The sequence below is a fragment of the Barbus barbus genome (assembly GCF_936440315.1).
Source record: "Barbus barbus genome assembly, chromosome: 24".
NCBI classification, from domain to species: Eukaryota; Metazoa; Chordata; class Actinopteri; order Cypriniformes; family Cyprinidae; genus Barbus; species Barbus barbus.
Genome location: NC_136752.1, coordinates 21,674,762 through 21,702,759, shown reverse-complemented (window position 1 = coordinate 21,702,759; position 27,998 = coordinate 21,674,762). Strand labels below are relative to the sequence as shown.

At 35.9% G+C, this 27,998-nt stretch overlaps 2 protein-coding genes across 2 annotated transcripts; both read left to right on the top strand.

Annotated features, from left to right (window-relative positions):
* Window positions 1-9,759: 9,759 nt before the first annotated feature.
* LOC306843954 (uncharacterized protein) lies at window positions 9,760-12,714 on the top strand. Its single transcript, XM_079375709.1, has 7 exons — window positions 9,760-9,900; window positions 10,163-10,315; window positions 10,429-10,584; window positions 10,943-11,089; window positions 11,191-11,349; window positions 11,495-11,641; window positions 11,918-12,714. The coding sequence occupies exons 2-7, from the start codon at window positions 10,210-10,212 to the stop codon at window positions 12,073-12,075; spliced, it is 873 nt and encodes a 290-aa protein (XP_079231835.1). The 5' UTR covers window positions 9,760-9,900; window positions 10,163-10,209; the 3' UTR covers window positions 12,076-12,714.
* Window positions 12,099-23,706, top strand: LOC306843500 (uncharacterized protein; the record flags this gene model as incomplete). Its single annotated transcript, XM_079375025.1, has 28 exons — window positions 12,099-12,177; window positions 13,307-13,459; window positions 13,573-13,728; window positions 14,087-14,233; window positions 14,335-14,493; window positions 14,639-14,785; window positions 15,063-15,209; window positions 15,519-15,665; window positions 15,928-16,080; window positions 16,194-16,349; window positions 16,703-16,849; window positions 16,951-17,109; window positions 17,255-17,401; window positions 17,677-17,823; window positions 18,133-18,279; window positions 18,540-18,692; window positions 18,806-18,961; window positions 19,320-19,466; window positions 19,568-19,726; window positions 19,872-20,018; window positions 20,294-20,440; window positions 20,750-20,896; window positions 21,159-21,311; window positions 21,425-21,580; window positions 21,939-22,085; window positions 22,187-22,345; window positions 22,491-22,637; window positions 22,910-23,706. The coding sequence occupies 28 exons, from the start codon at window positions 12,099-12,101 to the stop codon at window positions 23,065-23,067; spliced, it is 4,167 nt and encodes a 1,388-aa protein (XP_079231151.1). The 3' UTR covers window positions 23,068-23,706.
* Between the last annotated feature and the right edge of the window lie 4,292 nt (window positions 23,707-27,998).

Genomic DNA, 27,998 nt, shown 5'->3' with positions numbered 1-27,998 from the left:
GTATGTGAGGACCAGTATTTCTGGCCGTGTGATAAATGCAAAGAATATGGGAGCTGTGACGGCATCAATAACAACATATGCAGCTGCATCAATGATATTCCAAGTGACAGACAGTTCTGTCAAACAGTCAGCGAAATAACAAGTAAATTTTTTTATATATATATTTCCTTTTTGTAATCATACAGAAGATCTGTCAGTCAGTTGCTGTAACATGAACTGCATTTTTTTCTAATGAATTCTCATCCTTTTCCTGAACGATAACACAGCATGTGGGCAACCACCATCAGGTACAGTACATAAAAACATCTGACTTCATTCCCAGTGTCAAGATCACTGCATTATTTCCTGAATATTAAAAAAGCAGTAAATATTCCTAACTCTTTTTATCTTTCCATGATGACTCCAGTTCCTGTTGAATATCTAACTGAAATTCAGATAGATGCAGAGAATACTGCCAGCATTGATCAGCTGAGGAACCTTCTGATGTCTATCAGTTTGCCCTACACAATCAGTGACAGCACTAACATTACAGAAATCAACATAACTACTGGTATGATCTCTGGCTCTGCTTTGTCATGTTTTACTTCATATGTGATGAATACTACCATGAATGATTGATGATTTTGTTCATTCTGTTTTTCAGTGTGTTCTTTGAATGAAACACAGTATCAGTGTAAATGTGAGGGTCTGTTTGTTTGGCCGAATGACACGTGTCACTCATACGAGGCCTGTGATGACATCACTGATGGCTCATGTACATGTATCAATGCGCTTCCAGCCGACGGACAGTTCTGCCATTTAAAAGAAGGTAAGTAATTATGTTCATAAATCTAAAAAATAACTACAACATTCTCTCATAAATTCTTTATATTTCACATTTGATTTGTAGCAGCCCAGTGCCCCATGCAACTAAAATCATGAAAATTCATTAAGTTCTTAGATTTATTTTCTTCTTGTTTGTAATGAGCACTGAGCAATTAGGCATAGCCTAAAACAAAAAATAAAATTGGTTTATTATATCAGTAATTGGACACTTGAATGTAAAAATAATCTGTAATAGTATCAGTTGATCTCTATTGCAGAGTAAGAGCTTTCATAAAAATATAGCAACATATCAACATTCCAGAAAAAGACAAAAAGGCACAAGACAAACCTGTTTTTGACTATGATGGTACATAGTTTCACTATGAGGGTTCATAGTTTCAACCTGCTTCTGTTTGTTCTTGCAGTGCCAGCTTCTGACTATGTAATAGACTTCGATGTGAAATTCTTTGACTTGTTCCTGATAACCTACTTACGGAATCTATTCACGAACATCAGCCTTCCTCTCACTTTGAGCAACAGCGTAAATGTCACAGATATCGAAATTACTACTGGTGAGCTCAGAAAGTGTCTGTGTTTGGCTATGAGTAAAAATTGTAATAATATTATCTTCATACTGCTTATCTTGTAAGTTCGAAGACTCCATAAAATCATCAAATTTGGGGTCTTGCCGTGCCACACAACAAGTCTGCCTTTGGATATTAACATGCACATAAAAACAAAGTTACTACCATAATATAATTTTACACACAGATGTAATGTTTCAGAAATACTTAATTTCCCACATAATGAGTAATTTAAGTGACTTCTATTGATTCTTTGAATATACTGTAGCCTAAAAGTCTGCTTTTTGTTTTGTTACAGTGTGTGGGTTAAATGGAACAGAATATGAGTGCAAGTGTGAGGAGGATCATGTTTGGCCCAATGACACCTGCAGGGCCTATCAGGTGTGTGATGGCATTGTGGGAGGCACTTGTGGATGTATTCAAGCTCTCCCTTCAGAGGGTCCACTCTGCCAGAGAGGTATGAAATCATAATGTTGAAACACAGCAAGCAAAAACTAAAGTATTGAATTTTAATTCATGTTCACATACTTGATTTACTGTCAATGAATGGATTTTTCATTTCATCTTCCAATTTTTATGTGATCGTTCATAATACTCTATCTAGTTCCGTGTTTTATTGTATTTGCGTGACATGATAATTAGAAGATGTCAATCAAACATGAGTATGTGGAATTCATGACATCATTAGCTAATCTTTTTGAAAATGCTGTGTTGGACTGATTGCTTGCGAAACTATGTTATCTTCTGATTATATAGCCCTAAAATAGTTTTATACAAAATATAGCTTTGACTCATTTCTGATTGGCTAAGTCTGACTATGACCAAAGCTCGAATGAATAAACATACTGCTTTTGAAAACTTTTGAATTTGGCATTTATATAATACCATCTCACTCTATTTTTTTCCAGACATCAATGAATGTAAAGATGCAGTGTCAGTGTGTGGTCAATACTCAGATTGTATTAACATCATTGGGAGTCACGTGTGTTCATGCTGGAGTGGATTTAATATCTCCAATAAAGACAGTCCTGTGAGCCGCAACAACTCATGTCAGGGTACGTATTTGTATTACTAACAAATTTTGGTTTCTGTTTTTAACTCATTGAATTGAGTGTAGGCTACAGAGCTGCCATCTTTAAAGATTGTGTGAATACTGATGTGAACTATAGCTATATATATATTTTTTTTTTTTGTTTGTTTTTTGTTTTTTTCCAGATATAAATGAATGTCTGTTCAGTCCATCTGTATGTGGTCCAAATTCCATCTGCATAAATGAGCTGGGAAGTTACAATTGCTCATGTCTGGATGGATTCAATGCAACATTTTCAAGTTTCCCCATCAGCATCAACAACACATGTTCAGGTGAATTCTTAAACTGAAATTATATGTAATTTTGGAAACTAAGTTTGCATGTTTTTTATCAAACATTTGACAGTTTTTTTAATATCTTTTAAACTTTTGAAAGCACATATAATTAAAAGCAATTAATATTTACTAACTGCTGCATGCATATTTTTATTCATCCTATAAAAACTTGTTGATACTGTGTTTTACCTTGGCAGAGCATCGGTCATAAATTCTGGGTGTTTTTTACTTCTTTTCTACAGCGACTCTACCTTTGACCGAGTATCTGATTGAAATTCAGATCAATAGCATGGACAGTAGCTTCGCTGATCAGCTGAGGAACCTCCTGATGTTTTTCAGTTTGCCCTACACAATCAGTGACAGCACTAACATTACAGAAATCAACATAACTACTGGTATGATCTCTGGCTCTGCTTTGTCACGTTGTACAGCTAAGATTATACTTTACACATCATTAATGCTGCCATAAATAATGAGATTTGAATATCTGGACACTTCTGTTTTTCAGTGTGCTCTTTGAATGAAACACAGTATCAGTGTAAATGTGAGGGTCTGTTTGTTTGGCCGAATGACACGTGTCACTCATACGAGGCCTGTGATGACATCACTGATGGCTCATGTACATGTATCAATGCGCTTCCAGCCGACGGACAGTTCTGCCAAGGTGAGACACTGACGTCATTATGTGACATTGTCAGTTTTCTCCCATTAAATATTTTGTTCTGTTTTCCTGAAAGAAATTATTTAATATTTAAACATTACTGGCAATAATAAAATTTTGCCATTATAAGAATATAATAATGCTGATTGTTCTGCTCAACCTGCTCCTGTTTGTTCTTGCAGTACTACCTTCTAAATACGTGATTGACATTGATGTGAGGTTCTTTGACTTGTTCCTGGTGGACTACTTACGGAATCTCGTCAGAAATATCAGCCTGCCTGTGACTCTGAGGAACAGCATTAATATCACAGATATCGACATGACTACTGGTGAGATCAGAATGTTTATTAATGTCACACACTAAGACGAGTTCAGTATTAGGAGAAACTGACAGTTTGAACATGGATAAATGAATCCCATTCTATTACAGTGTGTGGGTTAAATGGAACAGAATATGAGTGCAAGTGTGAGGAGGATCATGTTTGGCCCAATGACACCTGCAGGGCCTATCAGGTGTGTGATGGCATTGTGGGAGGCACTTGTGGATGTATTCAAGCTCTTCCTTCAGAGGGGCCACTTTGCCAGAGAGGTGAGAAATCATATTAGATCACAAATGTACTCACATTAATTTTAGTAACATGACCAGTATGAATTTATTTGATGACACGTTATTTGACACCTTTAAATGTAACTTTCATCCAATACCTTCTTACTCTTGTTTGCAGACATCAATGAATGTAAAGATGCAGTGTCAGTGTGTGGTCAATACTCAGATTGTATTAACATCATTGGGAGTCACATGTGTTCATGCTGGAGTGGATTTAATATCTCCAATAAAGACAGTCCTGTGAGCCGCAACAACTCATGTTATGGTAAGTGTTATTAACTTTTTTTTTTGGGGGGGGGGGGGGTATCTTAGGAACCTGAGTGTACAGAGATGCTGTGACTTTACAGTTTGAATACTAATGTGAGCTGTATCTGTTCCTGCTTGAGGTGTAATATCACTCAACAAATTATTTTTGTATTTTCGCCTTCGTGGAATAATAATTGTTGTTTAATGTCTGTGATGTCTTTAGGTGTCTGCCTAATTTAAAACCATAAAATCTAATATCAGTTGTATTTATTTCTTTTTTCATAGATATAAATGAATGTCTGTTCAGTCCATCTGTATGTGGTCCAAATTCCATCTGCATAAATGAGCTGGGAAGTTACAATTGCTCATGTCTGGATGGATTCAATGCAACATTTTCAAGTTTCCCCATCAGCATCAACAACACATGTACAGGTAAATACTAAAGTCATATTATATTTTAAATACAATCATTTTCTTAAAGCTTATTTCCCATCTTATTTTTATGTCTCTTTGCATTTTTTGCCATCACATCATATTTGATACAATTTATTGCAAAATCAACTATATTAAACAGAAACAAAAAAAATTCAACCTGCTGCCTACATAATTGTTTCATCCTCTGTTTAAAATTTTAACAGCCAGAGCGTCAGTAAAACTAGATTCGATTTATGGTGACTTTCATACTTGAGTGTTCCTAATAGCAAAATTATGTATATATTTCATATCTTCTAAATAAAGATGTGCATGAATGTCTTAATACATGGGAGGTCTGCGGTCCAAACTCTCATTGCATCAACTCAATTGGGGGTTACAACTGTTCCTGCTTGAGTGGATTTACGGTAACAAATAGGAGTCAACCAGTCAGCACCAGCAACCCATGCAATGGTGAGCATGTAGAAACTATATTTCTTATTAAATATGTTTATATTGTTATATGAATTGCTGTATACTTCAGATAGTGTCTCTTTCATCAATGAAAGAAACTGGTTAATTTGATGCTGGAGTGGTTAATATAACTCAATAAGTCTTACAGGCTTAAACATCACAATCCATTCATATTTTCCTTCTGTGAACCTGGATTCCCTTATTTTTGCTGGTAAAGGGCATAGTCATCATTTCTGGATATTTTTCTCCTCTTTTACTACAGTGACTCTACCTTTGACCGAGTATCTGATTGAAATTCAGATCAATAGCATGGACAGTAGCTTCGCTGATCAGCTGAGGAACCTCCTGATGTTTTTCAGTTTGCCCTACACAATCAGTGACAGCACTAACATTACAGAAATCAACATAACTACTGGTATGATCTCTGGCTCTGCTTTGTCACGTTGTACAGCTAAGATTATACTTTACACATCATTAATGCTGCCATAAATAATGAGATTTGAATATCTGGACACTTTTGTTTTTCAGTGTGCTCTTTGAATGAAACACAGTATCAGTGTAAATGTGAGGGTCTGTTTGTTTGGCCGAATGACACGTGTCACTCATACGAGGCCTGTGATGACATCACTGATGGTTCATGTACATGTATCAATGCGCTTCCAGCCGACGGACAGTTCTGCCAAGGTGAGACATCTTTCTATTACAACATCAGTTCTCTCCATTTAATTGTTTTCATCTGTTTTCCTTTAATTTTACTGCCTTTTACTACTGGGTTTGACAGACTGATTATGTACAGGGTTTTTGTTTGCAAATAACTCTGTATAAGACACATGGGGCCAGATTTACTAACAGATTGTGCCAGGGCAAACCATCTTTTGGCGTTAAAATAGTGCTGGATTTACTAAAGATGCACAGTGAGGAATTAGCGCTGAAAAGGCCTAGACAGTTATTTTTGCGCCTGAGCGTATTGAATATGCAGTTTCCCTTTCAAACGCAAAATTTATGGGAGGATAGTATTTCAAATGAATCACGCAACGTGATATACTAAAGTTTGTGCTCGACAAATTACTGGTATTTGTACCATTATTTAACACACAAAAAAAAGCGTGTCTTAAAGCAGGCGCTAATCTGCTGTGCTCTTGGAAGATTCCGCTGGTCATTATGGAAATGATCTGGTAGTGTCTGTGTTCTTTAATGTGCACATTGTCAGTAACTCATATGCAGAATTTGCCCCTTCGATCAGTGCTTTTATAGAATTGTACTCTAAGGCTAATTTGCCCTGTTTAGTAAATCTGGCCCATGGTCTATTACAGTATATGGAGTTTTTTCATTAAAATATTTACAAGTGTTCTTTTAATATAAAGTTTTACTTGTTGTGACATCATCTTACTAACAGAGTCAGTTAAATTCTGGATTTTATGAACTATATTAAATTTCATTAGGGCAAAGGATAATTTAACAGAATAGCTTTAATAGCTTCTTTCTTTTTAAATGTTTAAATGGTGTCTTATATAAATTAGGTGTTAACAATTTACTAATGTTAAAGTTCTTAAAGGGATAGTTCACCCCAAAAAATAAAATGGTCATCATTTACTCACCTTCATTTCATTCAAAATTTCAAGACATTTCTGTACAGTATACAAACAGCAGAATACAGTAGAAATCACGGGTAACCAAAGTGGTTTGATAATATTCTACAAATTATCTTCTTTTGTGTTCCACAGAAGAAAGTAAGTCATACATGTTTGGAACAGCATGAGAGTGAGGAAATTATGACAGAATTGAATAGCAGTACATTTTCTGCATTTTAGCTCAAAATCATTGCTTTACTGTCAAGTTCCTTTCTATGTGACAAAAATGCCTTATTAAGTTCATTATTAAGAATTCAGTAATATCTATCATTATTTGTTTCTGTCCTGTTTTATTTATTCATTTATTTACTCCAATTTAAGGCCCTATAACCCAGAAAATCATTCACGAGGGACTCGTGGGCCGGATGGGCCAGATTTGTCCAGGGCCGAATTTTAACCCCAGTCCAGCCCTGTATAAACGACAAACCAAAACAAATTAATTTAGGCTCAAACGAAACTGAAACCAACGTTGGGTCTCTCGTTAAGATATTATTTAAGTAAAAATATTTTTTGCGCATGTAAAATGAATCCCCGGAAAACAAATGTTAGTATTTTTAATGGGGCACAGACACTTATTCTTTCTAATTTAATTTAGTTCTAATTTAAAATAATCTTGTTGGTTAACGGTTAATAATCAGTTAAACAGCGTCGGTTGTTAGGAAAAATAACCGAAATAACATCCCTAGCGTGAATGCAGTAATTACACTTGCTCTGACGGCAGCAGGTAGCCTTCCAGGAACTAGCTTAGCTATGCTTAAATTAAAATGCCTAAAGCTAAAATTCTCTTGTATTCACGTGTTTAAACCTGTTGTCCAACAAAAGAGAACATTATAACCTTTTTAGTCCACAACTTTTGAGATCTGATGTAGCTTCTTGTCAGACAATGAGGCAGAAAATATGTTCCATAGGCTACTAATACATTGATTAAAAATGGATTATAAATATATTTAATTATTATGAAAATACCAGAAATGGCTTGAATAACATAGATAAACTATACATTGTCATAGTCAAGTGTTTATTGTGTTTGTTTTATCATTCGAAACGTTTATATCTTCTGTTTACTCAGTTACAGTGATAGCTATGCCTTTGTCCATATTGGGGATTTCCTGGAGCTTCATGAGTTCTGCTACTTTTTACTTTGACTGTATCCCCTGTGAATGTTATCGGTTTAATAAAAAAAAAAAATAATAATAATAATTCCATCCTGCTTTAAAGAGCTTGAACATTTAAAGTGGCAAACAATGTAATTGGAACATGTGCTTATAATAAACAGAATGTTATTGTGGAAAAACTTCTGTGACTGGATATGTGGATTTTTTGTGTGAGGGCGCCCTCTGGCGTCCAGTATGAATGAAAAAGACATCATGTGTTTAGTGCTAATGGCCAATCCAATTATTAATTGATATTTTTTTAATAAGTATGGGTTCAGGCACCGTTTAGGCACCGGTACCGTTTTAAAAGTATCGATTTGGCACCAGTATCGAAAAAACCCCAAACGATACCCAACCCTACTCAACCTGCCTCTGTTTGTTCTTGCAGTATTACCTTCTAAATACGTGATTGACATTGATGTGAGGTTCTTTGACTTGTTCCTGGTGGACTACTTACGGAATCTCGTCAGAAATATCAGCCTGCCTGTGACTCTGAGGAACAGCATTAATATCACAGATATCGACATGACTACTGGTGAGATCAGAATGTTTAATAATGTCACACACTAAGACGAGTTCAGTATTAGGAGAAACTGACAGTTTGAACATGGATAAATGAATCCCATTCTATTACAGTGTGTGGGTTAAATGGAACAGAATATGAGTGCAAGTGTGAGGAGGATCATGTTTGGCCCAATGACACCTGCAGGGCCTATCAGGTGTGTGATGGCATTGTGGGAGGCACTTGTGGATGTATTCAAGCTCTTCCTTCAGAGGGGCCACTTTGCCAGAGAGGTGAGAAATCATATTAGATAACAAATGTGCTGATTTTAATTGTAGTAGCATGACCAGTAAGAATTTATTTGGTTGACACATGACACATTATTTGGAAACCTTTTATTGTAAGATTTATGCAATACCTTCTTACTCTTGTTTGCAGACATCAATGAATGTAAAGATGCAGCGTCAGTGTGTGGTCAATACTCAGATTGTATTAACATCATTGGGAGTCACGTGTGTTCATGCTGGAGTGGATTTAATATCTCCAATAAAGACAGTCCTGTGAGCCGCAACAACTCATGTTATGGTAAGTGTTATTAACAATTTTTTTTGGGGGGGGGGGGGGGGTATCTTAGGAACCTGAGTGTACAGAGATGCTGTGTCTTTACAGTGTGAATACTAATGTGAGCTGTAGCTGTTCCTGCTTGAGGTGTAATATCACCCAACAAATGATTTATTTTTGTCTTTTCGCCTTCGTGGAATAATAATTGTTGTTTAATGTCTGTGATGTCTTTAGGTGTCTGCCTAATTTAAAACCATAAAATCTAATATCAGTTATATTTATTTATTTTTTTCATAGATATAAATGAATGTCTGTTCAGTCCATCTGTATGTGGTCCAAATTCCATCTGCATAAATGAGCTGGGAAGTTACAATTGCTCATGTCTGGATGGATTCAATGCAACATTTTCAGGTTTCCCCATCAGCATCAACAACACATGTACAGGTAAATACTAAAGTCATATTATATTTTAAATACAATAATTTTCTTAAAGCTTATTTCCCATCTTATTTTTATATGTATCTTTGCATTTTTTGCCATCACATCATATTTGATGCAATTTATTGCAAAATCAACTATATTAAACAGCAACAAAAACAATTTCAACCTGCTTCCTACATACTTTTTTCATCCTCTGTTTAAAATTTTAACAGCCAGAGCGTCAGTAAAACTAGATTCGATTTATGGTGACTTTCATACTTTAGTGTTCCTAATAGTAAAAATATGTATATATTTCATATCTTCTAAATAAAGATGAGCATGAATGTCTTAATACATGGGAGGTCTGCGGTCCAAACTCTCATTGCATCAACTCAATTGGGGGTTACAACTGTTCCTGCTTGAGTGGATTTACGGTAACAAATAGGAGTCAACCAGTCAGCACCAGCAACCCATGCAATGGTGAGCATGTAGAAACTATATTTCTTATTAAATATTTTTATATTGTTATACGAATTGCTGTATACTTCAGATAGTGTTTCTTCGTCAATGACAGAAACTGGTTAAATTGATGCTGGAGTGGTTATTATAACTCAATAAGTCTTACAGGCTTAAACATCACAATCCATTCATATTTTCCTTCTGTGAACCTGGATTCCCTTATTTTTGCTGGTAAAGGGCATAGTCATCATTTCTGGATGTTTTTTCTCCTCTTTTTCTACAGTGACTCTACCTTTGACCGAGTATCTGATTGAAATTCAGATCAATAGCATGGACAGTAGCTTCGCTGATCAGCTGAGGAACCTCCTGATGTTTTTCAGTTTGCCCTACACAATCAGTGACAGCACTAACATTACAGAAATCAACATAACTACTGGTATGATCTCTGGCTCTGCTTTGTCACGTTGTACAGCTAAGATTATACTTTACACATCATTAATGCTGCCATAAATAATGAGATTTGAATATCTGGACACTTCTGTTTTTCAGTGTGCTCTTTGAATGAAACACAGTATCAGTGTAAATGTGAGGGTCTGTTTGTTTGGCCAAATGACACGTGTCACTCATACGAGGCCTGTGATGACATCACTGATGGCTCATGTACATGTATCAATGCGCTTCCAGCCGACGGACAGTTCTGCCAAGGTGAAACACTGACATTATTCTATGACAACATCAGTATTTTTCTAGTCAGTTGTGTTCTGTTTTTTTAATTTCCAACTTTGATTTTACTGCATTTTACTGCTAGTGTTGCCACAAACTGATTACGTGTGTGCCTGCTTTTTGTTTGCAAAACTTTTGTTAGACACACTGTTGTATGGAGTTCTGTTGAAAAATTAACAACAAAGTAACATACTTTCAACATTAAGCTTAGAATTTGTGGTATATGATAACAGAAAATTTCAAAACTTAGTATTTTATATGACTGGAAATTTTATTTTTGTTGTCATTATTTGAATCACACTGTATGTTTTGCTCAACCTGCTTCTGTTTGTTCTTGCAGTATTACCTTCTAAATACGTGATTGACATTGATGTGAGATTCTTTGACTTGTTCCTGGTGGACTACTTACGGAATCTCGTCAGAAATATCAGCATGCCTTTGACTCTGAGGAACAGCATTAATATCACAGATATCGACATGACTACTGGTGAGATCAGAATGTTTAATAATGTCACACACTAAGACGAGTTCAGTATTAGGAGAAACTGACAGTTTGACCATGGATAAATGAATCCCATTCTATTACAGTGTGTGGGTTAAATGGAACAGAATATGAGTGCAAGTGTGAGGAGGATCATGTTTGGCCCAATGACACCTGCAGGGCCTATCAGGTGTGTGATGGCATTGTGGGAGGCACTTGTGGATGTATTCAAGCTCTTCCTTCAGAGGGGCCACTTTGCCAAAGAGGTGAGAAATCATATTAGATCACAAATGTGCTGATTGTAATTGTAGTAGCATGACCAGTAAGAATTTATTTGGTTGACACATGACACATTATTTGGAAACCTTGTATTGTAAGATTTATGCAATACCTTCTTACTCTTGTTTGCAGACATCAATGAATGTAAAGATGCAGCGTCAGTGTGTGGTCAATACTCAGATTGTATTAACATCATTGGGAGTCACGTGTGTTCATGCTGGAGTGGATTTAATATCTCTAATAAAGACAGTCCTGTGAGCCGCAACAACTCATGTTATGGTAAGTGTTATTAACTGGTTTTTTTTTTTTTTTGGGGGGGGGGGGGGGGGGGGGTATCTTAGGAACCTGAGTGTACAGAGCTGCTGCGTCTTTACAGTGTGAATACTAATGTGAGCTGTAGCTGTTCCTGCTTGAGGTGTAATATCACCCAACAAATGATTTAGTTTTGTCTTTTCGCCTTCGTGGAATAATAATTGTTGTTTAATGTCTTTAGGTGTCTGCCTAATTTAAAACCATAAAATCTAATATCGGTTATTTTTTTATTTTTTTTCATAGATATAAATGAATGTCTGTTCAGTCCATCTGTATGTGGTCCAAATTCCATCTGCATAAATGAGCTGGGAAGTTACAATTGCTCATGTCTGGATGGATTCAATGCAACATTTTCAAGTTTCCCCATCAGCATCAACAACACATGTACAGGTAAATACTAAAGTTGTTACGGGGTTGAAGGGACATGAGACGTGCGGATTCATATGCAAGCTTTTATTCTTGGGCATGGTCAAAACAGACAGGGTCGAATAACCAGCAAACAGGTATGTAAAGGGCAAGACAGAAGCGTAGTCAAGTAAACAGGCGTGGTCGACGATCGGCATACAATATCAAACAAGAGCTAGGCAAAGGGGTAAATCCAGGAAAACGGGCAAAATTCAAACACAGGAAACCAAACTGGAATAACAAAGGCCGCTTGGTAAATAGCTAGGCTGAACAATACTCGGCAGTGAACAAGAGAATGTCCCAGGTTTATATAGCATGAGTGCTTGTGTGATCAGCAGTGCAATCAGGGTAATGAGAGATTGGTGCCAGCTGTGTGTGGTCAGTGCAATATATGATGGGAAATGGAGTCCAATGTGCTGTTTAGTGAGAAAGTCCATGTGGTAAGCTGGTGACCTCTGGTGGTGAACAAATGGAAGTTGCACGGACCAGATTCGTGACAAAAGTCATATTATATTTTAAATACAATAATTTTCTTAAAGCTTATTTCCCATCTTATTTTTATAGGTATCTTTGCATTTTTTGCCATCACATCATATTTGATACAATTTATTGCAAAATCAACTATATTAAACAGCAACAAAAAAAAAAGTTTTTGTGTTTTTTATGTTTTAAATTTTTTTCAAACATAATTTTTTCATCCTCTGTTTAAAATTTTAACAGCCAGAGCGTCAGTAAAACTAGATTCGATTTATGGTGACTTTCATACTTTAGTGTTCCTAATAGTAAAATTATGTATATATTTCATATCTTCTAAATAAAGATGAGCATGAATGTCTTAATACATGGGAGGTCTGCGGTCCAAACTCTCATTGCATCAACTCAATTGGGGGTTACAACTGTTCCTGCTTGAGTGGATTTACGGTAACAAATAGGAGTCAACCAGTCAGCACCAGCAACCCATGCAATGGTGAGCATGTAGAAACTATATTTCTTATTAAATATTTTTATATTGTTATACGAATTGCTGTATACTTCAGATAGTGTCTCTTCGTCAATGAAAGAAACTGGTTAAATTGATGCTGGAGTGGTTAATATAACTCAATAAGTCTTACAGGCTTAAACACCACAATCCATTCATATTTTCCTTCTGTGAACCTGGATTCCCTTATTTTTGCTGGTAAAGGGCATAGTCATAATTTCTGGATGTTTTCCCCTGTTTTTCTACAGTGACTCTACCTTTGACCGAGTATCTGATTGAAATTCAGATCAATAGCATGGACAGTAGCTTCGCTGATCAGCTGAGGAACCTCCTGATGTTTTTCAGTTTGCCCTACACAATCAGTGACAGCACTAACATTACAGAAATCAACATAACTACTGGTATGATCTCTGGCTCTGCTTTGTCACGTTGTACAGCTAAGATTATACTTTACACATCATTAATGCTGCCATAAATAATGAGATTTGAATATCTGGACACTTCTGTTTTTCAGTGTGCTCTTTGAATGAAACACAGTATCAGTGTAATTGTGAGGGTCTGTTTGTTTGGCCGAATGACACGTGTCACTCATACGAGGCCTGTGATGACATCACTGATGGCTCATGTACATGTATCAATGCGCTTCCAGCCGACGGACAGTTCTGCCAAGGTGAGACACTGACATTATTCTATGACAACATCAGTATTTTTCTAGTCAGTTGTGTTCTGTTTTTTTAATTTCCAACTTTGATTTTACTGCATTTTACTGCTAGTGTTGCCACAAACTGATTACGTGTGTGCCTGCTTTTTGTTTGCAAAACTTTTGTTAGACACACTGTTGTATGGAGTTCTGTTGAAAAATTAACAACAAAGTAACATACTTTCAACATTAAGCTTAGAATTTGTGGTATATGATAACAGAAAATTTAAAAACTTTGTATTTTATATGACTGGAAATTGTATTTTTGTTGTCATTATTTGAATCACACTGTATGTTTTGCTCAACCTGCTTCTGTTTGTTCTTGCAGTATTACCTTCTAAATACGTGATTGACATTGATGTGAGATTCTTTGACTTGTTCCTGGTGGACTACTTACGGAATCTCGTCAGAAATATCAGCCTGCCTTTGACTCTGAGGAACAGCATTAATATCACAGATATCGACATGACTACTGGTGAGATCAGAATGTTTAATAATGTCACACACTAAGACGAGTTCAGTATTAGGAGAAACTGACAGTTTGAACATGGATAAATGAATCCCATTCTATTACAGTGTGTGGGTTAAATGGAACAGAATATGAGTGCAAGTGTGAGGAGGATCATGTTTGGCCCAATGACACCTGCAGGGCCTATCAGGTGTGTGATGGCATTGTGGGAGGCACTTGTGGATGTATTCAAGCTCTTCCTTCAGAGGGGCCACTTTGCCAAAGAGGTGAGAAATCATATTAGATAACAAATGTGCTGATTTTAATTGTAGTAGCATGACCAGTAAGTATTTATTTGGTTGACACATGACACATTATTTGGAAACCTTTTATTGTAAGATTTATGCAATACCTTCTTACTCTTGTTTGCAGACATCAATGAATGTAAAGATGCAGCGTCAGTGTGTGGTCAATACTCAGATTGTATTAACATCATTGGGAGTCACGTGTGTTCATGCTGGAGTGGATTTAATATCTCCAATAAAGACAGTCCTGTGAGCCGCAACAACTCATGTTATGGTAAGTGTTATTAACTGGTTTTTTTTTTTTTTTTGGGGGGGGGGGGTATCTTAGGAACCTGAGTGTACAGAGATGCTGTATCTTTACAGTGTGAATACTAATGTGAGCTGTAGCTGTTCCTGCTTGAGGTGTAATATCACCCAAAAAATTATTTACTTTTGTCTTTTCGCCTTCGTGGAATAATAATTGTTGTTTAATGTCTGTGATGTCTTTAGGTGTCTGCCTAATTTAAAACCATAAAATCTAATATCAGTTATATTTTTATTTTTTTTCATAGATATAAATGAATGTCTGTTCAGTCCATCTGTATGTGGTCCAAATTCCATCTGCATAAATGAGCTGGGAAGTTACAATTGCTCATGTCTGGATGGATTCAATGCAACATTTTCAGGTTTCCCCATCAGCATCAACAACACATGTACAGGTAAATACTAAAGTCATATTATATTTTAAATACAATAATTTTCTTAAAGCTTATTTCCCATCTTATTTTTATATGTATCTTTGCATTTTTTGCCATCACATCATATTTGATACAATTTATTGCAAAATCAACTATATTAAACAGCAACAAAAACAATTTCAACCTGCTTCCTACATACTTTTTTCATCCTCTGTTTAAAATTTTAACAGCCAGAGCGTCAGTAAAACTAGATTCGATTTATGGTGACTTTCATACTTTAGTGTTCCTAATAGTAAAAATATGTATATATTTCATATCTTCTAAATAAAGATGAGCATGAATGTCTTAATACATGGGAGGTCTGCGGTCCAAACTCTCATTGCATCAACTCAATTGGGGGTTACAACTGTTCCTGCTTGAGTGGATTTACAGTAACAAATAGGAGTCAACCAGTCAGCACCAGCAACCCATGCAATGGTGAGCATGTAGAAACTATATTTCTTATTAAATATTTTTATATTGTTATACGAATTGCTGTATACTTCAGATAGTGTTTCTTCGTCAATGACAGAAACTGGTTAAATTGATGCTGGAGTGGTTATTATAACTCAATAAGTCTTACAGGCTTAAACATCACAATCCATTCATATTTTCCTTCTGTGAACCTGGATTCCCTTATTTTTGCTGGTAAAGGGCATAGTCATCATTTCTGGATGTTTTTTCTCCTCTTTTTCTACAGTGACTCTACCTTTGACCGAGTATCTGATTGAAATTCAGATCAATAGCATGGACAGTAGCTTCGCTGATCAGCTGAGGAACCTCCTGATGTTTTTCAGTTTGCCCTACACAATCAGTGACAGCACTAACATTACAGAAATCAACATAACTACTGGTATGATCTCTGGCTCTGCTTTGTCACGTTGTACAGCTAAGATTATACTTTACACATCATTAATGCTGCCATAAATAATGAGATTTGAATATCTGGACACTTCTGTTTTTCAGTGTGCTCTTTGAATGAAACACAGTATCAGTGTAATTGTGAGGGTCTGTTTGTTTGGCCGAATGACACGTGTCACTCATACGAGGCCTGTGATGACATCACTGATGGCTCATGTACATGTATCAATGCGCTTCCAGCCGACGGACAGTTCTGCCAAGGTGAGACACTGACATTATTCTATGACAACATCAGTATTTTTCTAGTCAGTTGTGTTCTGTTTTTTTAATTTCCAACTTTGATTTTACTGCATTTTACTGCTAGTGTTGCCACAAACTGATTACGTGTGTGCCTGCTTTTTGTTTGCAAAACTTTTGTTAGACACACTGTTGTATGGAGTTCTGTTGAAAAATTAACAACAAAGTAACATACTTTCAACATTAAGCTTAGAATTTGTGGTATATGATAACAGAAAATTTAAAAACTTTGTATTTTATATGACTGGAAATTGTATTTTTGTTGTCATTATTTGAATCACATGTTTTGCTCAACCTGCTTCTGTTTGTTCTTGCAGTATTACCTTCTAAATACGTGATTGACATTGATGTGAGGTTCTTTGACTTGTTCCTGGTGGACTACTTACGGAATCTCGTCAGAAATATCAGCCTGCCTTTGACTCTGAGGAACAGCATTAATATCACAGATATCGACATGACTACTGGTGAGATCAGAATGTTTAATAATGTCACACACTAAGACGAGTTCAGTATTTGGAGAAACGGACAGTTTGAACATGGATAAATGAATCCCATTCTATTACAGTGTGTGGGTTAAATGGAACAGAATATGAGTGCAAGTGTGAGGAGGATCATGTTTGGCCCAATGACACCTGCAGGGCCTATCAGGTGTGTGATGGCATTGTGGGAGGCACTTGTGGATGTATTCAAGCTCTTCCTTCAGAGGGGCCACTTTGCCAAAGAGGTGAGAAATCATATTAGATAACAAATGTGCTGATTTTAATTGTAGTAGCATGACCAGTAAGTATTTATTTGGTTGACACATGACACATTATTTGGAAACCTTTTATTGTAAGATTTATGCAATACCTTCTTACTCTTGTTTGCAGACATCAATGAATGTAAAGATGCAGTGTCAGTGTGTGGTCAATACTCAGATTGTATTAACATCATTGGGAGTCACATGTGTTCATGCTGGAGTGGATTTAATATCTCCAATAAAGACAGTCCTGTGAGCCGCAACAACTCATGTTATGGTAAGTGTTATTAACTGGTTTTTTTTTTTTTTTTTTGGGGGGGGTATCTTAGGAACCTGAGTGTACAGAGATGCTGTGTCTTTACAGTGTGAATACTAATGTGAGCTGTAGCTGTTCCTGCTTGAGGTGTAATATCACCCAAAAAATTATTTACTTTTGTCTTTTCGCCTTCGTGGAATAATAATTGTTGTTTAATGTCTGTGATGTCTTTAGGTGTCTGCCTAATTTAAAACCATAAAATCTAATATCAGTTATATTTTTATTTTTTTTCATAGATATAAATGAATGTCTGTTCAGTCCATCTGTATGTGGTCCAAATTCCATCTGCATAAATGAGCTGGGAAGTTACAATTGCTCATGTCTGGATGGATTCAATGCAACATTTTCAGGTTTCCCCATCAGCATCAACAACACATGTACAGGTAAATACTAAAGTCATATTATATTTTAAATACAATAATTTTCTTAAAGCTTATTTCCCATCTTATTTTTATATGTATCTTTGCATTTTTTGCCATCACATCATATTTGATACAATTTATTGCAAAATCAACTATATTAAACAGCAACAAAAACAATTTCAACCTGCTTCCTACATACTTTTTTCATCCTCTGTTTAAAATTTTAACAGCCAGAGCGTCAGTAAAACTAGATTCGATTTATGGTGACTTTCATACTTGAGTGTTCCTAATAGTAAAAATATGTATATATTTCATATCTTCTAAATAAAGATGAGCATGAATGTCTTAATACATGGGAGGTCTGCGGTCCAAACTCTCATTGCATCAACTCAATTGGGGGTTACAACTGTTCCTGCTTGAGTGGATTTACGGTAACAAATAGGAGTCAACCAGTCAGCACCAGCAACCCATGCAATGGTGAGCATGTAGAAACTATATTTCTTATTAAATATTTTTATATTGTTATACGAATTGCTGTATACTTCAGATAGTGTTTCTTCGTCAATGACAGAAACTGGTTAAATTGATGCTGGAGTGGTTATTATAACTCAATAAGTCTTACAGGCTTAAACATCACAATCCATTCATATTTTCCTTCTGTGAACCTGGATTCCCTTATTTTTGCTGGTAAAGGGCATAGTCATCATTTCTGGATGTTTTCTCCTCTTTTTCTACAGTGACTCTACCTTTGACCGAGTATCTGATTGAAATTCAGATCAATAGCATGGACAGTAGCTTCGCTGATCAGCTGAGGAACCTCCTGATGTTTTTCAGTTTGCCCTACACAATCAGTGACAGCACTAACATTACAGAAATCAACATAACTACTGGTATGATCTCTGGCTCTGCTTTGTCACGTTGTACAGCTAAGATTATACTTTACACATCATTAATGCTGCCATAAATAATGAGATTTGAATATCTGGACACTTCTGTTTTTCAGTGTGCTCTTTGAATGAAACACAGTATCAGTGTAAATGTGAGGGTCTGTTTGTTTGGCCGAATGACACGTGTCACTCATACGAGGCCTGTGATGACATCACTGATGGCTCATGTACATGTATCAATGCGCTTCCAGCCGACGGACAGTTCTGCCAAGGTGAGACACTGACATTATTCTATGACAACATCAGTATTTTTCTAGTCAGTTGTGTTCTGTTTTTTTAATTTCCAACTTTGATTTTACTGCATTTTACTGCTAGTGTTGCCACAAACTGATTACGTGTGTGCCTGCTTTTTGTTTGCAAAACTTTTGTTAGACACACTGTTGTATGGAGTTCTGTTGAAAAATTAACAACAAAGTAACATACTTTCAACATTAAGCTTAGAATTTGTGGTATATGATAACAGAAAATTTAAAAACTTTGTATTTTATATGACTGGAAATTGTATTTTTGTTGTCATTATTTGAATCACACTGTATGTTTTGCTCAACCTGCTTCTGTTTGTTCTTGCAGTATTACCTTCTAAATACGTGATTGACATTGATGTGAGGTTCTTTGACTTGTTCCTGGTGGACTACTTACGGAATCTCGTCAGAAATATCAGCCTGCCTTTGACTCTGAGGAACAGCATTAATATCACAGATATCGACATGACTACTGGTGAGATCAGAATGTTTAATAATGTCACACACTAAGACGAGTTCAGTATTAGGAGAAACTGACAGTTTGAACATGGATAAATGAATCCCATTCTATTACAGTGTGTGGGTTAAATGGAACAGAATATGAGTGCAAGTGTGAGGAGGATCATGTTTGGCCCAATGACACCTGCAGGGCCTATCAGGTGTGTGATGGCATTGTGGGAGGCACTTGTGGATGTATTCAAGCTCTTCCTTCAGAGGGGCCACTTTGCCAAAGAGGTGAGAAATCATATTAGATAACAAATGTGCTGATTTTAATTGTAGTAGCATGACCAGTAAGTATTTATTTGGTTGACACATGACACATTATTTGGAAACCTTTTATTGTAAGATTTATGCAATACCTTCTTACTCTTGTTTGCAGACATCAATGAATGTAAAGATGCAGTGTCAGTGTGTGGTCAATACTCAGATTGTATTAACATCATTGGGAGTCACATGTGTTCATGCTGGAGTGGATTTAATATCTCCAATAAAGACAGTCCTGTGAGCCGCAACAACTCATGTTATGGTAAGTGTTATTAACTGGTTTTTTTTTTTTTTTTTGGGGGGGGGTATCTTAGGAACCTGAGTGTACAGAGATGCTGTATCTTTACAGTGTGAATACTAATGTGAGCTGTAGCTGTTCCTGCTTGAGGTGTAATATCACCCAAAAAATTATTTACTTTTGTCTTTTCGCCTTCGTGGAATAATAATTGTTGTTTAATGTCTGTGATGTCTTTAGGTGTCTGCCTAATTTAAAACCATAAAATCTAATATCAGTTATATTTTTATTTTTTTTCATAGATATAAATGAATGTCTGTTCAGTCCATCTGTATGTGGTCCAAATTCCATCTGCATAAATGAGCTGGGAAGTTACAATTGCTCATGTCTGGATGGATTCAATGCAACATTTTCAGGTTTCCCCATCAGCATCAACAACACATGTACAGGTAAATACTAAAGTCATATTATATTTTAAATACAATAATTTTCTTAAAGCTTATTTCCCATCTTATTTTTATATGTATCTTTGCATTTTTTGCCATCACATCATATTTGATACAATTTATTGCAAAATCAACTATATTAAACAGCAACAAAAACAATTTCAACCTGCTTCCTACATACTTTTTTCATCCTCTGTTTAAAATTTTAACAGCCAGAGCGTCAGTAAAACTATATTCGATTTATGGTGACTTTCATACTTGAGTGTTCCTAATAGTAAAAATATGTATATATTTCATATCTTCTAAATAAAGATGAGCATGAATGTCTTAATACATGGGAGGTCTGCGGTCCAAACTCTCATTGCATCAACTCAATTGGGGGTTACAACTGTTCCTGCTTGAGTGGATTTACGGTAACAAATAGGAGTCAACCAGTCAGCACCAGCAACCCATGCAATGGTGAGCATGTAGAAACTATATTTCTTATTAAATATTTTTATATTGTTATACGAATTGCTGTATACTTCAGATAGTGTCTCTTCGTCAATGAAAGAAACTGGTTAAATTGATGCTGGAGTGGTTATTATAACTCAATAAGTCTTACAGGCTTAAACATCACAATCCATTCATATTTTCCTTCTGTGAACCTGGATTCCCTTATTTTTGCTGGTAAAGGGCATAGTCATCATTTCTGGATGTTTTTTCTCCTCTTTTTCTACAGTGACTCTACCTTTGACCGAGTATCTGATTGAAATTCAGATCAATAGCATGGATAGTAGCTTCGCTGATCAGCTGAGGAACCTCCTGATGTTTTTCAGTTTGCCCTACACAATCAGTGACAGCACTAACATTACAGAAATCAACATAACTACTGGTATGATCTCTGGCTCTGCTTTGTCACGTTGTACAGCTAAGATTATACTTTACACATCATTAATGCTGCCATAAATAATGAGATTTGAATATCTGGACACTTCTGTTTTTCAGTGTGCTCTTTGAATGAAACACAGTATCAGTGTAATTGTGAGGGTCTGTTTGTTTGGCCGAATGACACGTGTCACTCATACGAGGCCTGTGATGACATCACTGATGGCTCATGTACATGTATCAATGCGCTTCCAGCCGACGGACAGTTCTGCCAAGGTGAGACACTGACATTATTCTATGACAACATCAGTATTTTTCTAGTCAGTTGTGTTCTGTTTTTTTAATTTCCAACTTTGATTTTACTGCATTTTACTGCTAGTGTTGCCACAAACTGATTACGTGTGTGCCTGCTTTTTGTTTGCAAAACTTTTGTTAGACACACTGTTGTATGGAGTTCTGTTGAAAAATTAACAACAAAGTAACATACTTTCAACATTAAGCTTAGAATTTGTGGTATATGATAACAGAAAATTTAAAAACTTTGTATTTTATATGACTGGAAATTGTATTTTTGTTGTCATTATTTGAATCACACTGTATGTTTTGCTCAACCTGCTTCTGTTTGTTCTTGCAGTATTACCTTCTAAATACGTGATTGACATTGATGTGAGATTCTTTGACTTGTTCCTGGTGGACTACTTACGGAATCTCGTCAGAAATATCAGCCTGCCTTTGACTCTGAGGAACAGCATTAATATCACAGATATCGACATGACTACTGGTGAGATCAGAATGTTTAATAATGTCACACACTAAGACGAGTTCAGTATTAGGAGAAACTGACAGTTTGACCATGGATAAATGAATCCCATTCTATTACAGTGTGTGGGTTAAATGGAACAGAATATGAGTGCAAGTGTGAGGAGGATCATGTTTGGCCCAGTGACACCTGCAGGGCCTATCAGGTGTGTGATGGCATTGTGGGAGGCACTTGTGGATGTATTCAAGCTCTTCCTTCAGAGGGGCCACTTTGCCAAAGAGGTGAGAAATCACATCAGATCACAAATGTGCTGATTGTAATTGTAGTAGCATGACCAGTAAGAATTTATTTGGTTGACACATGACACATTATTTGGAAACCTTGTATTGTAAGATTTATGCAATACCTTCTTACTCTTGTTTGCAGACATCAATGAATGTAAAGATGCAGCGTCAGTGTGTGGTCAATACTCAGATTGTATTAACATCATTGGGAGTCACGTGTGTTCATGCTGGAGTGGATTTAATATCTCTAATAAAGACAGTCCTGTGAGCCGCAACAACTCATGTTATGGTAAGTGTTATTAACTTTTTTTGGGGGGGGGGGGGGGGGGGGGGGGGGTATCTTAGGAACCTGAGTGTACAGAGCTGCTGCGTCTTTACAGTTTGAATACTAATGATGTGAGCTGTAGCTGTTCCTGCTTGAGGTGTAATATCACCCAACAAATGATTTAGTTTTGTCTTTTCGCCTTCGTGGAATAATAATTGTTGTTTAATGTCTTTAGGTGTCTGCCTAATTTAAAACCATAAAATCTAATATCGGTTATTTTTTTATTTTTTTTCCAGATATAAATGAATGTCTGTTCAGTCCATCTGTATGTGGTCCAAATTCCATCTGCATAAATGAGCTGGGAAGTTACAATTGCTCATGTCTGGATGGATTCAATGCAACATTTTCAAGTTTCCCCATCAGCATCAACAACACATGTACAGGTAAATACTAAAGTTGTTACGGGGTTGAAGGGACATGAGACGTGCGGATTCATATGCAAGCTTTTATTCTTGGGCATGGTCAAAACAGACAGGGTCGAATATCCAGCAAACAGGTATGTAAAGGGCAAGACAGAAGCGTAGTCAAGTAAACAGGCGTGGTCGACGATCGGCATACAATATCAAACAAGAGCTAGGCAAAGGGGTAAATCCAGGAAAACGGGCAAAATTCAAACACAGGAAACCAAACTGGAATAACAAAGGCCGCTTGGTAAATAGCTAGGCTGAACAATACTCGGCAGTGAACAAGAGAATGTCCCAGGTTTATATAGCATGAGTGCTTGTGTGATCAGCAGTGCAATCAGGGTAATGAGAGATTGGTGCCAGCTGTGTGTGGTCAGTGCAATATATGATGGGAAATGGAGTCCAATGTGCTGTGTAGTGAGAAAGTCCATGTGGTAAGCTGGTGACCTCTGGTGGTGAACAAATGGAAGTTGCACGGACCAGATTCGTGACAAAAGTCATATTATATTTTAAATACAATAATTTTCTTAAAGCTTATTTCCCATCTTATTTTTATAGGTATCTTTGCATTTTTTGCCATCACATCATATTTGATACAATTTATTGCAAAATCAACTATATTAAACAGCAACAAAAAAAAAAAAGTTTTTGTGTTTTTTATGTTTTAAATTTTTTTCAAACATAATTTTTTCATCCTCTGTTTAAAATTTTTAAAAACAGCCAGAGCGTCAGTAAAACTAGATTCGATTTATGGTGACTTTCATACTTTAGTGTTCCTAATAGTAAAATTATGTATATATTTCATATCTTCTAAATAAAGATGAGCATGAATGTCTTAATACATGGGAGGTCTGCGGTCCAAACTCTCATTGCATCAACTCAATTGGGGGTTACAACTGTTCCTGCTTGAGTGGATTTACGGTAACAAATAGGAGTCAACCAGTCAGCACCAGCAACCCATGCAATGGTGAGCATGTAGAAACTATATTTCTTATTAAATATTTTTATATTGTTATACGAATTGCTGTATACTTCAGATAGTGTCTCTTCGTCAATGAAAGAAACTGGTTAAATTGATGCTGGAGTGGTTATTATAACTCAATAAGTCTTACAGGCTTAAACACCACAATCCATTCATATTTTCCTTCTGTGAACCTGGATTCCCTTATTTTTGCTGGTAAAGGGCATAGTCATCATTTCTGGATGTTTTTCTCCTCTTTTTCTACAGTGACTCTACCTTTGACCGAGTATCTGATTGAAATTCAGATCAATAGCATGGACAGTAGCTTCGCTGATCAGCTGAGGAACCTCCTGATGTTTTTCAGTTTGCCCTACACAATCAGTGACAGCACTAACATTACAGAAATCAACATAACTACTGGTATGATCTCTGGCTCTGCTTTGTCACGTTGTACAGCTAAGATTATACTTTACACATCATTAATGCTGCCATAAATAATGAGATTTGAATATCTGGACACTTCTGTTTTTCAGTGTGCTCTTTGAATGAAACACAGTATCAGTGTAATTGTGAGGGTCTGTTTGTTTGGCCGAATGACACGTGTCACTCATACGAGGCCTGTGATGACATCACTGATGGCTCATGTACATGTATCAATGCGCTTCCAGCCGACGGACAGTTCTGCCAAGGTGAGACACTGACATTATTCTATGACAACATCAGTATTTTTCTAGTCATTTGTGTTCTGTTTTTTTAATTTCCAACTTTGATTTTACTGCATTTTACTGCTAGTGTTGCCACAAACTGATTACGTGTGTGCCTGCTTTTTGTTTGCAAAAATTTTGTTAGACACACTGTTGTATGGAGTTCTGTTGAAAAATTAACAACAAAGTAACATACTTTCAACATTAAGCTTAGAATTTGTGGTATATGATAACAGAAAATTTCAAAACTTTGTATTTTATATGACTGGAAATTGTATTTTTGTTGTCATTATTTGAATCACATGTTTTGCTCAACCTGCTTCTGTTTGTTCTTGCAGTATTACCTTCTAAATACGTGATTGACATTGATGTGAGGTTCTTTGACTTGTTCCTGGTGGACTACTTACGGAATCTCGTCAGAAATATCAGCCTGCCTTTGACTCTGAGGAACAGCATTAATATCACAGATATCGACATGACTACTGGTGAGATCAGAATGTTTAATAATGTCACACACTAAGACGAGTTCAGTATTAGGAGAAACTGACAGTTTGAACATGGATAAATGAATCCCATTCTATTACAGTGTGTGGGTTAAATGGAACAGAATATGAGTGCAAGTGTGAGGAGGATCATGTTTGGCCCAATGACACCTGCAGGGCCTATCAGGTGTGTGATGGCATTGTGGGAGGCACTTGTGGATGTATTCAAGCTTTTCCTTCAGAGGGGCCACTTTGCCAAAGAGGTGAGAAATCATATTAGATAACAAATGTGCTGATTTTAATTGTAGTAGCATGACCAGTAAGAATTTATTTGGTTGACACATGACACATTATTTGGAAACCTTGTATTGTAAGATTTATGCAATACCTTCTTACTCTTGTTTGCAGACATCAATGAATGTAAAGATGCAGCGTCAGTGTGTGGTCAATACTCAGATTGTATTAACATCATTGGGAGTCACATGTGTTCATGCTGGAGTGGATTTAATATCTCCAATAAAGACAGTCCTGTGAGCCGCAACAACTCATGTTATGGTAAGTGTTATTAACTGGTTTTGTTTTCATATTTTATCTCATTAGATTGAGTGTACAGAGGTAATAATTCAATTTTGTCTTTTCCTCCTTCTTTTGTATTCTATAATGTGTATACATGTCTTTAGATACTAGATGTCTTTCTTTTCAGATCTTTGCCTAATTTTTAATCTGTAAAAACTAAATATGCTTCTAATCTTTTAATTTGTTCCTTCCACAGATATAGATGAATGTTTGTTCAGTGCATCTGTATGTGGTCCAGATTCCACTTGCACAAATGAAATGGGAAGTTATAATTGCTCATGTTTGGATGGATTCACTGAAACCATTTTAAATCTTACTATCAGCATCAATAACACATGTATAGGTAAATTCTTAAGTCAGATCTTTGTTCTCTAACCTTGAATTACAAGTTCAAAGTTTTGGAAGGGTTTAAATGTTTTTTGCTACTTTGCCATAAATTTTAAGGGATAAATTAGTTGGCAAACTCTTATGTTTGTTCAATTCTAATGTAATTAATCTCAGACCTGTAGAATACTACAATCATTATTTTTTCAGGATTTACCTTACTTGACATTTCTGCCATTTCGAGCAGTTTCTGGTAAAGTTTTTTTTTTCACTGCTTTACCTATGATCTTTACCAAAACTAGCTGGTATCGTCTTCAAAGAAGCCCTCTAGAGTCACTTATTACTTTTCTAGCTTTCAACATTGAAATTTGTTTTTGATGGCACCATGCAGGAAGTTACAAGTCATTACCTTTGCTATGGTTTTGCATATTTTGCATGCACTTTTTGTTTAATTGTTATTTGTGTATTTTTTCTTAAATTGTGATGTTACACGACATCGTAGTTTCAGTTTTTCTTCCTTTGGACATTTTTTTTTTACCTTCACATATGATCCAAACTCTTCTTTTTCCTGTAACTTCTGTTTAATATAGATGTGGATGAATGTGTTGAGATACCAGACATCTGTGGTCCAAACTCAATCTGCAACAACACTGTTGGGAGTCACAATTGCTCGTGCATGAGTGGATATAATGTAACGGATCCAAACCTCCCTATAAACAGCAATAACACATGCAAAGGTATGATGCACTGTTTTTTTAGGACATTTTGTTTTTAAATCTTAGTTTTTCTTAGTTGTTAAAAATGTTGATATTGTACATTCTCATTTCTTATGTCCTTGTAGATTATATAGATGAATGAAAATAGATACCAGATGTCCTTCATGTTTATATTTTTATTTTTCTTCAGGAAAATTGTTTCAAAATCTTATTTTTCTTTAGTGTTTAAAAATGTTTTTACTTTGTCAGTCATTATTCTCTCTCTATAGATGTAGATAAATAAAAAGAGGTACCAAATGTCTTTTGTGTTTATGGCTTTATATTTGTGTGTAAACATTACCATCAGCATCAATAACACATGTAGATAAATATTTTGTATTTGTTTACCTTGAAAAATCATTTAGTGATTATTCATGTGTCATAAAAATTAAAAAAATTGTAATAGCTTGTGAAAAATTTGTTGTAGAATACTACGATCATAAATTTCCCAAGGTTAACCTTAGTCCTTTCTGCCATTTTCAGTGGATCTGAATAGTTTTCAAACTACATTATGTGTAAGTTTGTGTAATCTTAAAGTTAGCTTGAGTTACAAAACTGGCTCTCAACATCTTGAAACAAACTCTATAAGCTCACTCACTAGATTTCAGTGTTAGCACCATTCTCCAGAATAATTGTAAGAAATTTGCTGGTGAAAACACCATTCAGGAAGTTAGTCATTATCAAGGCAACAATTTTGCTCAAAGAATGAAATGACCTCCAGGTATGTATGTGAGTCACCCAAAATTGTTTTTCTTTAATGCAGATGTGGATGAATGTGTTGAGATACCAGACATCTGTGGTCCAAACTCAATCTGCAACAACACTGTTGGGAGTCACAATTGCTCGTGCATGAGTGGATATAATGTAACAGATCCAAACCTCCCTATAAACAGCAACAACACATGCAAAGGTAGGATTGACAACTAAGGTTTTGAACAGTAACTGTTTATACTGCCTTAATTTTCTGTCAATGGTAACCTGTCCGTTTATCAATTATTTTATTTCAGATATTCATGAATGTCTTGATTCAGTATCAGTGTGTGGACCGAACTCTCACTGTTACAATTACAACGGAAGCTTCTCATGCTTTTGTTGGGAAGGATATAACAGCTCAGATGT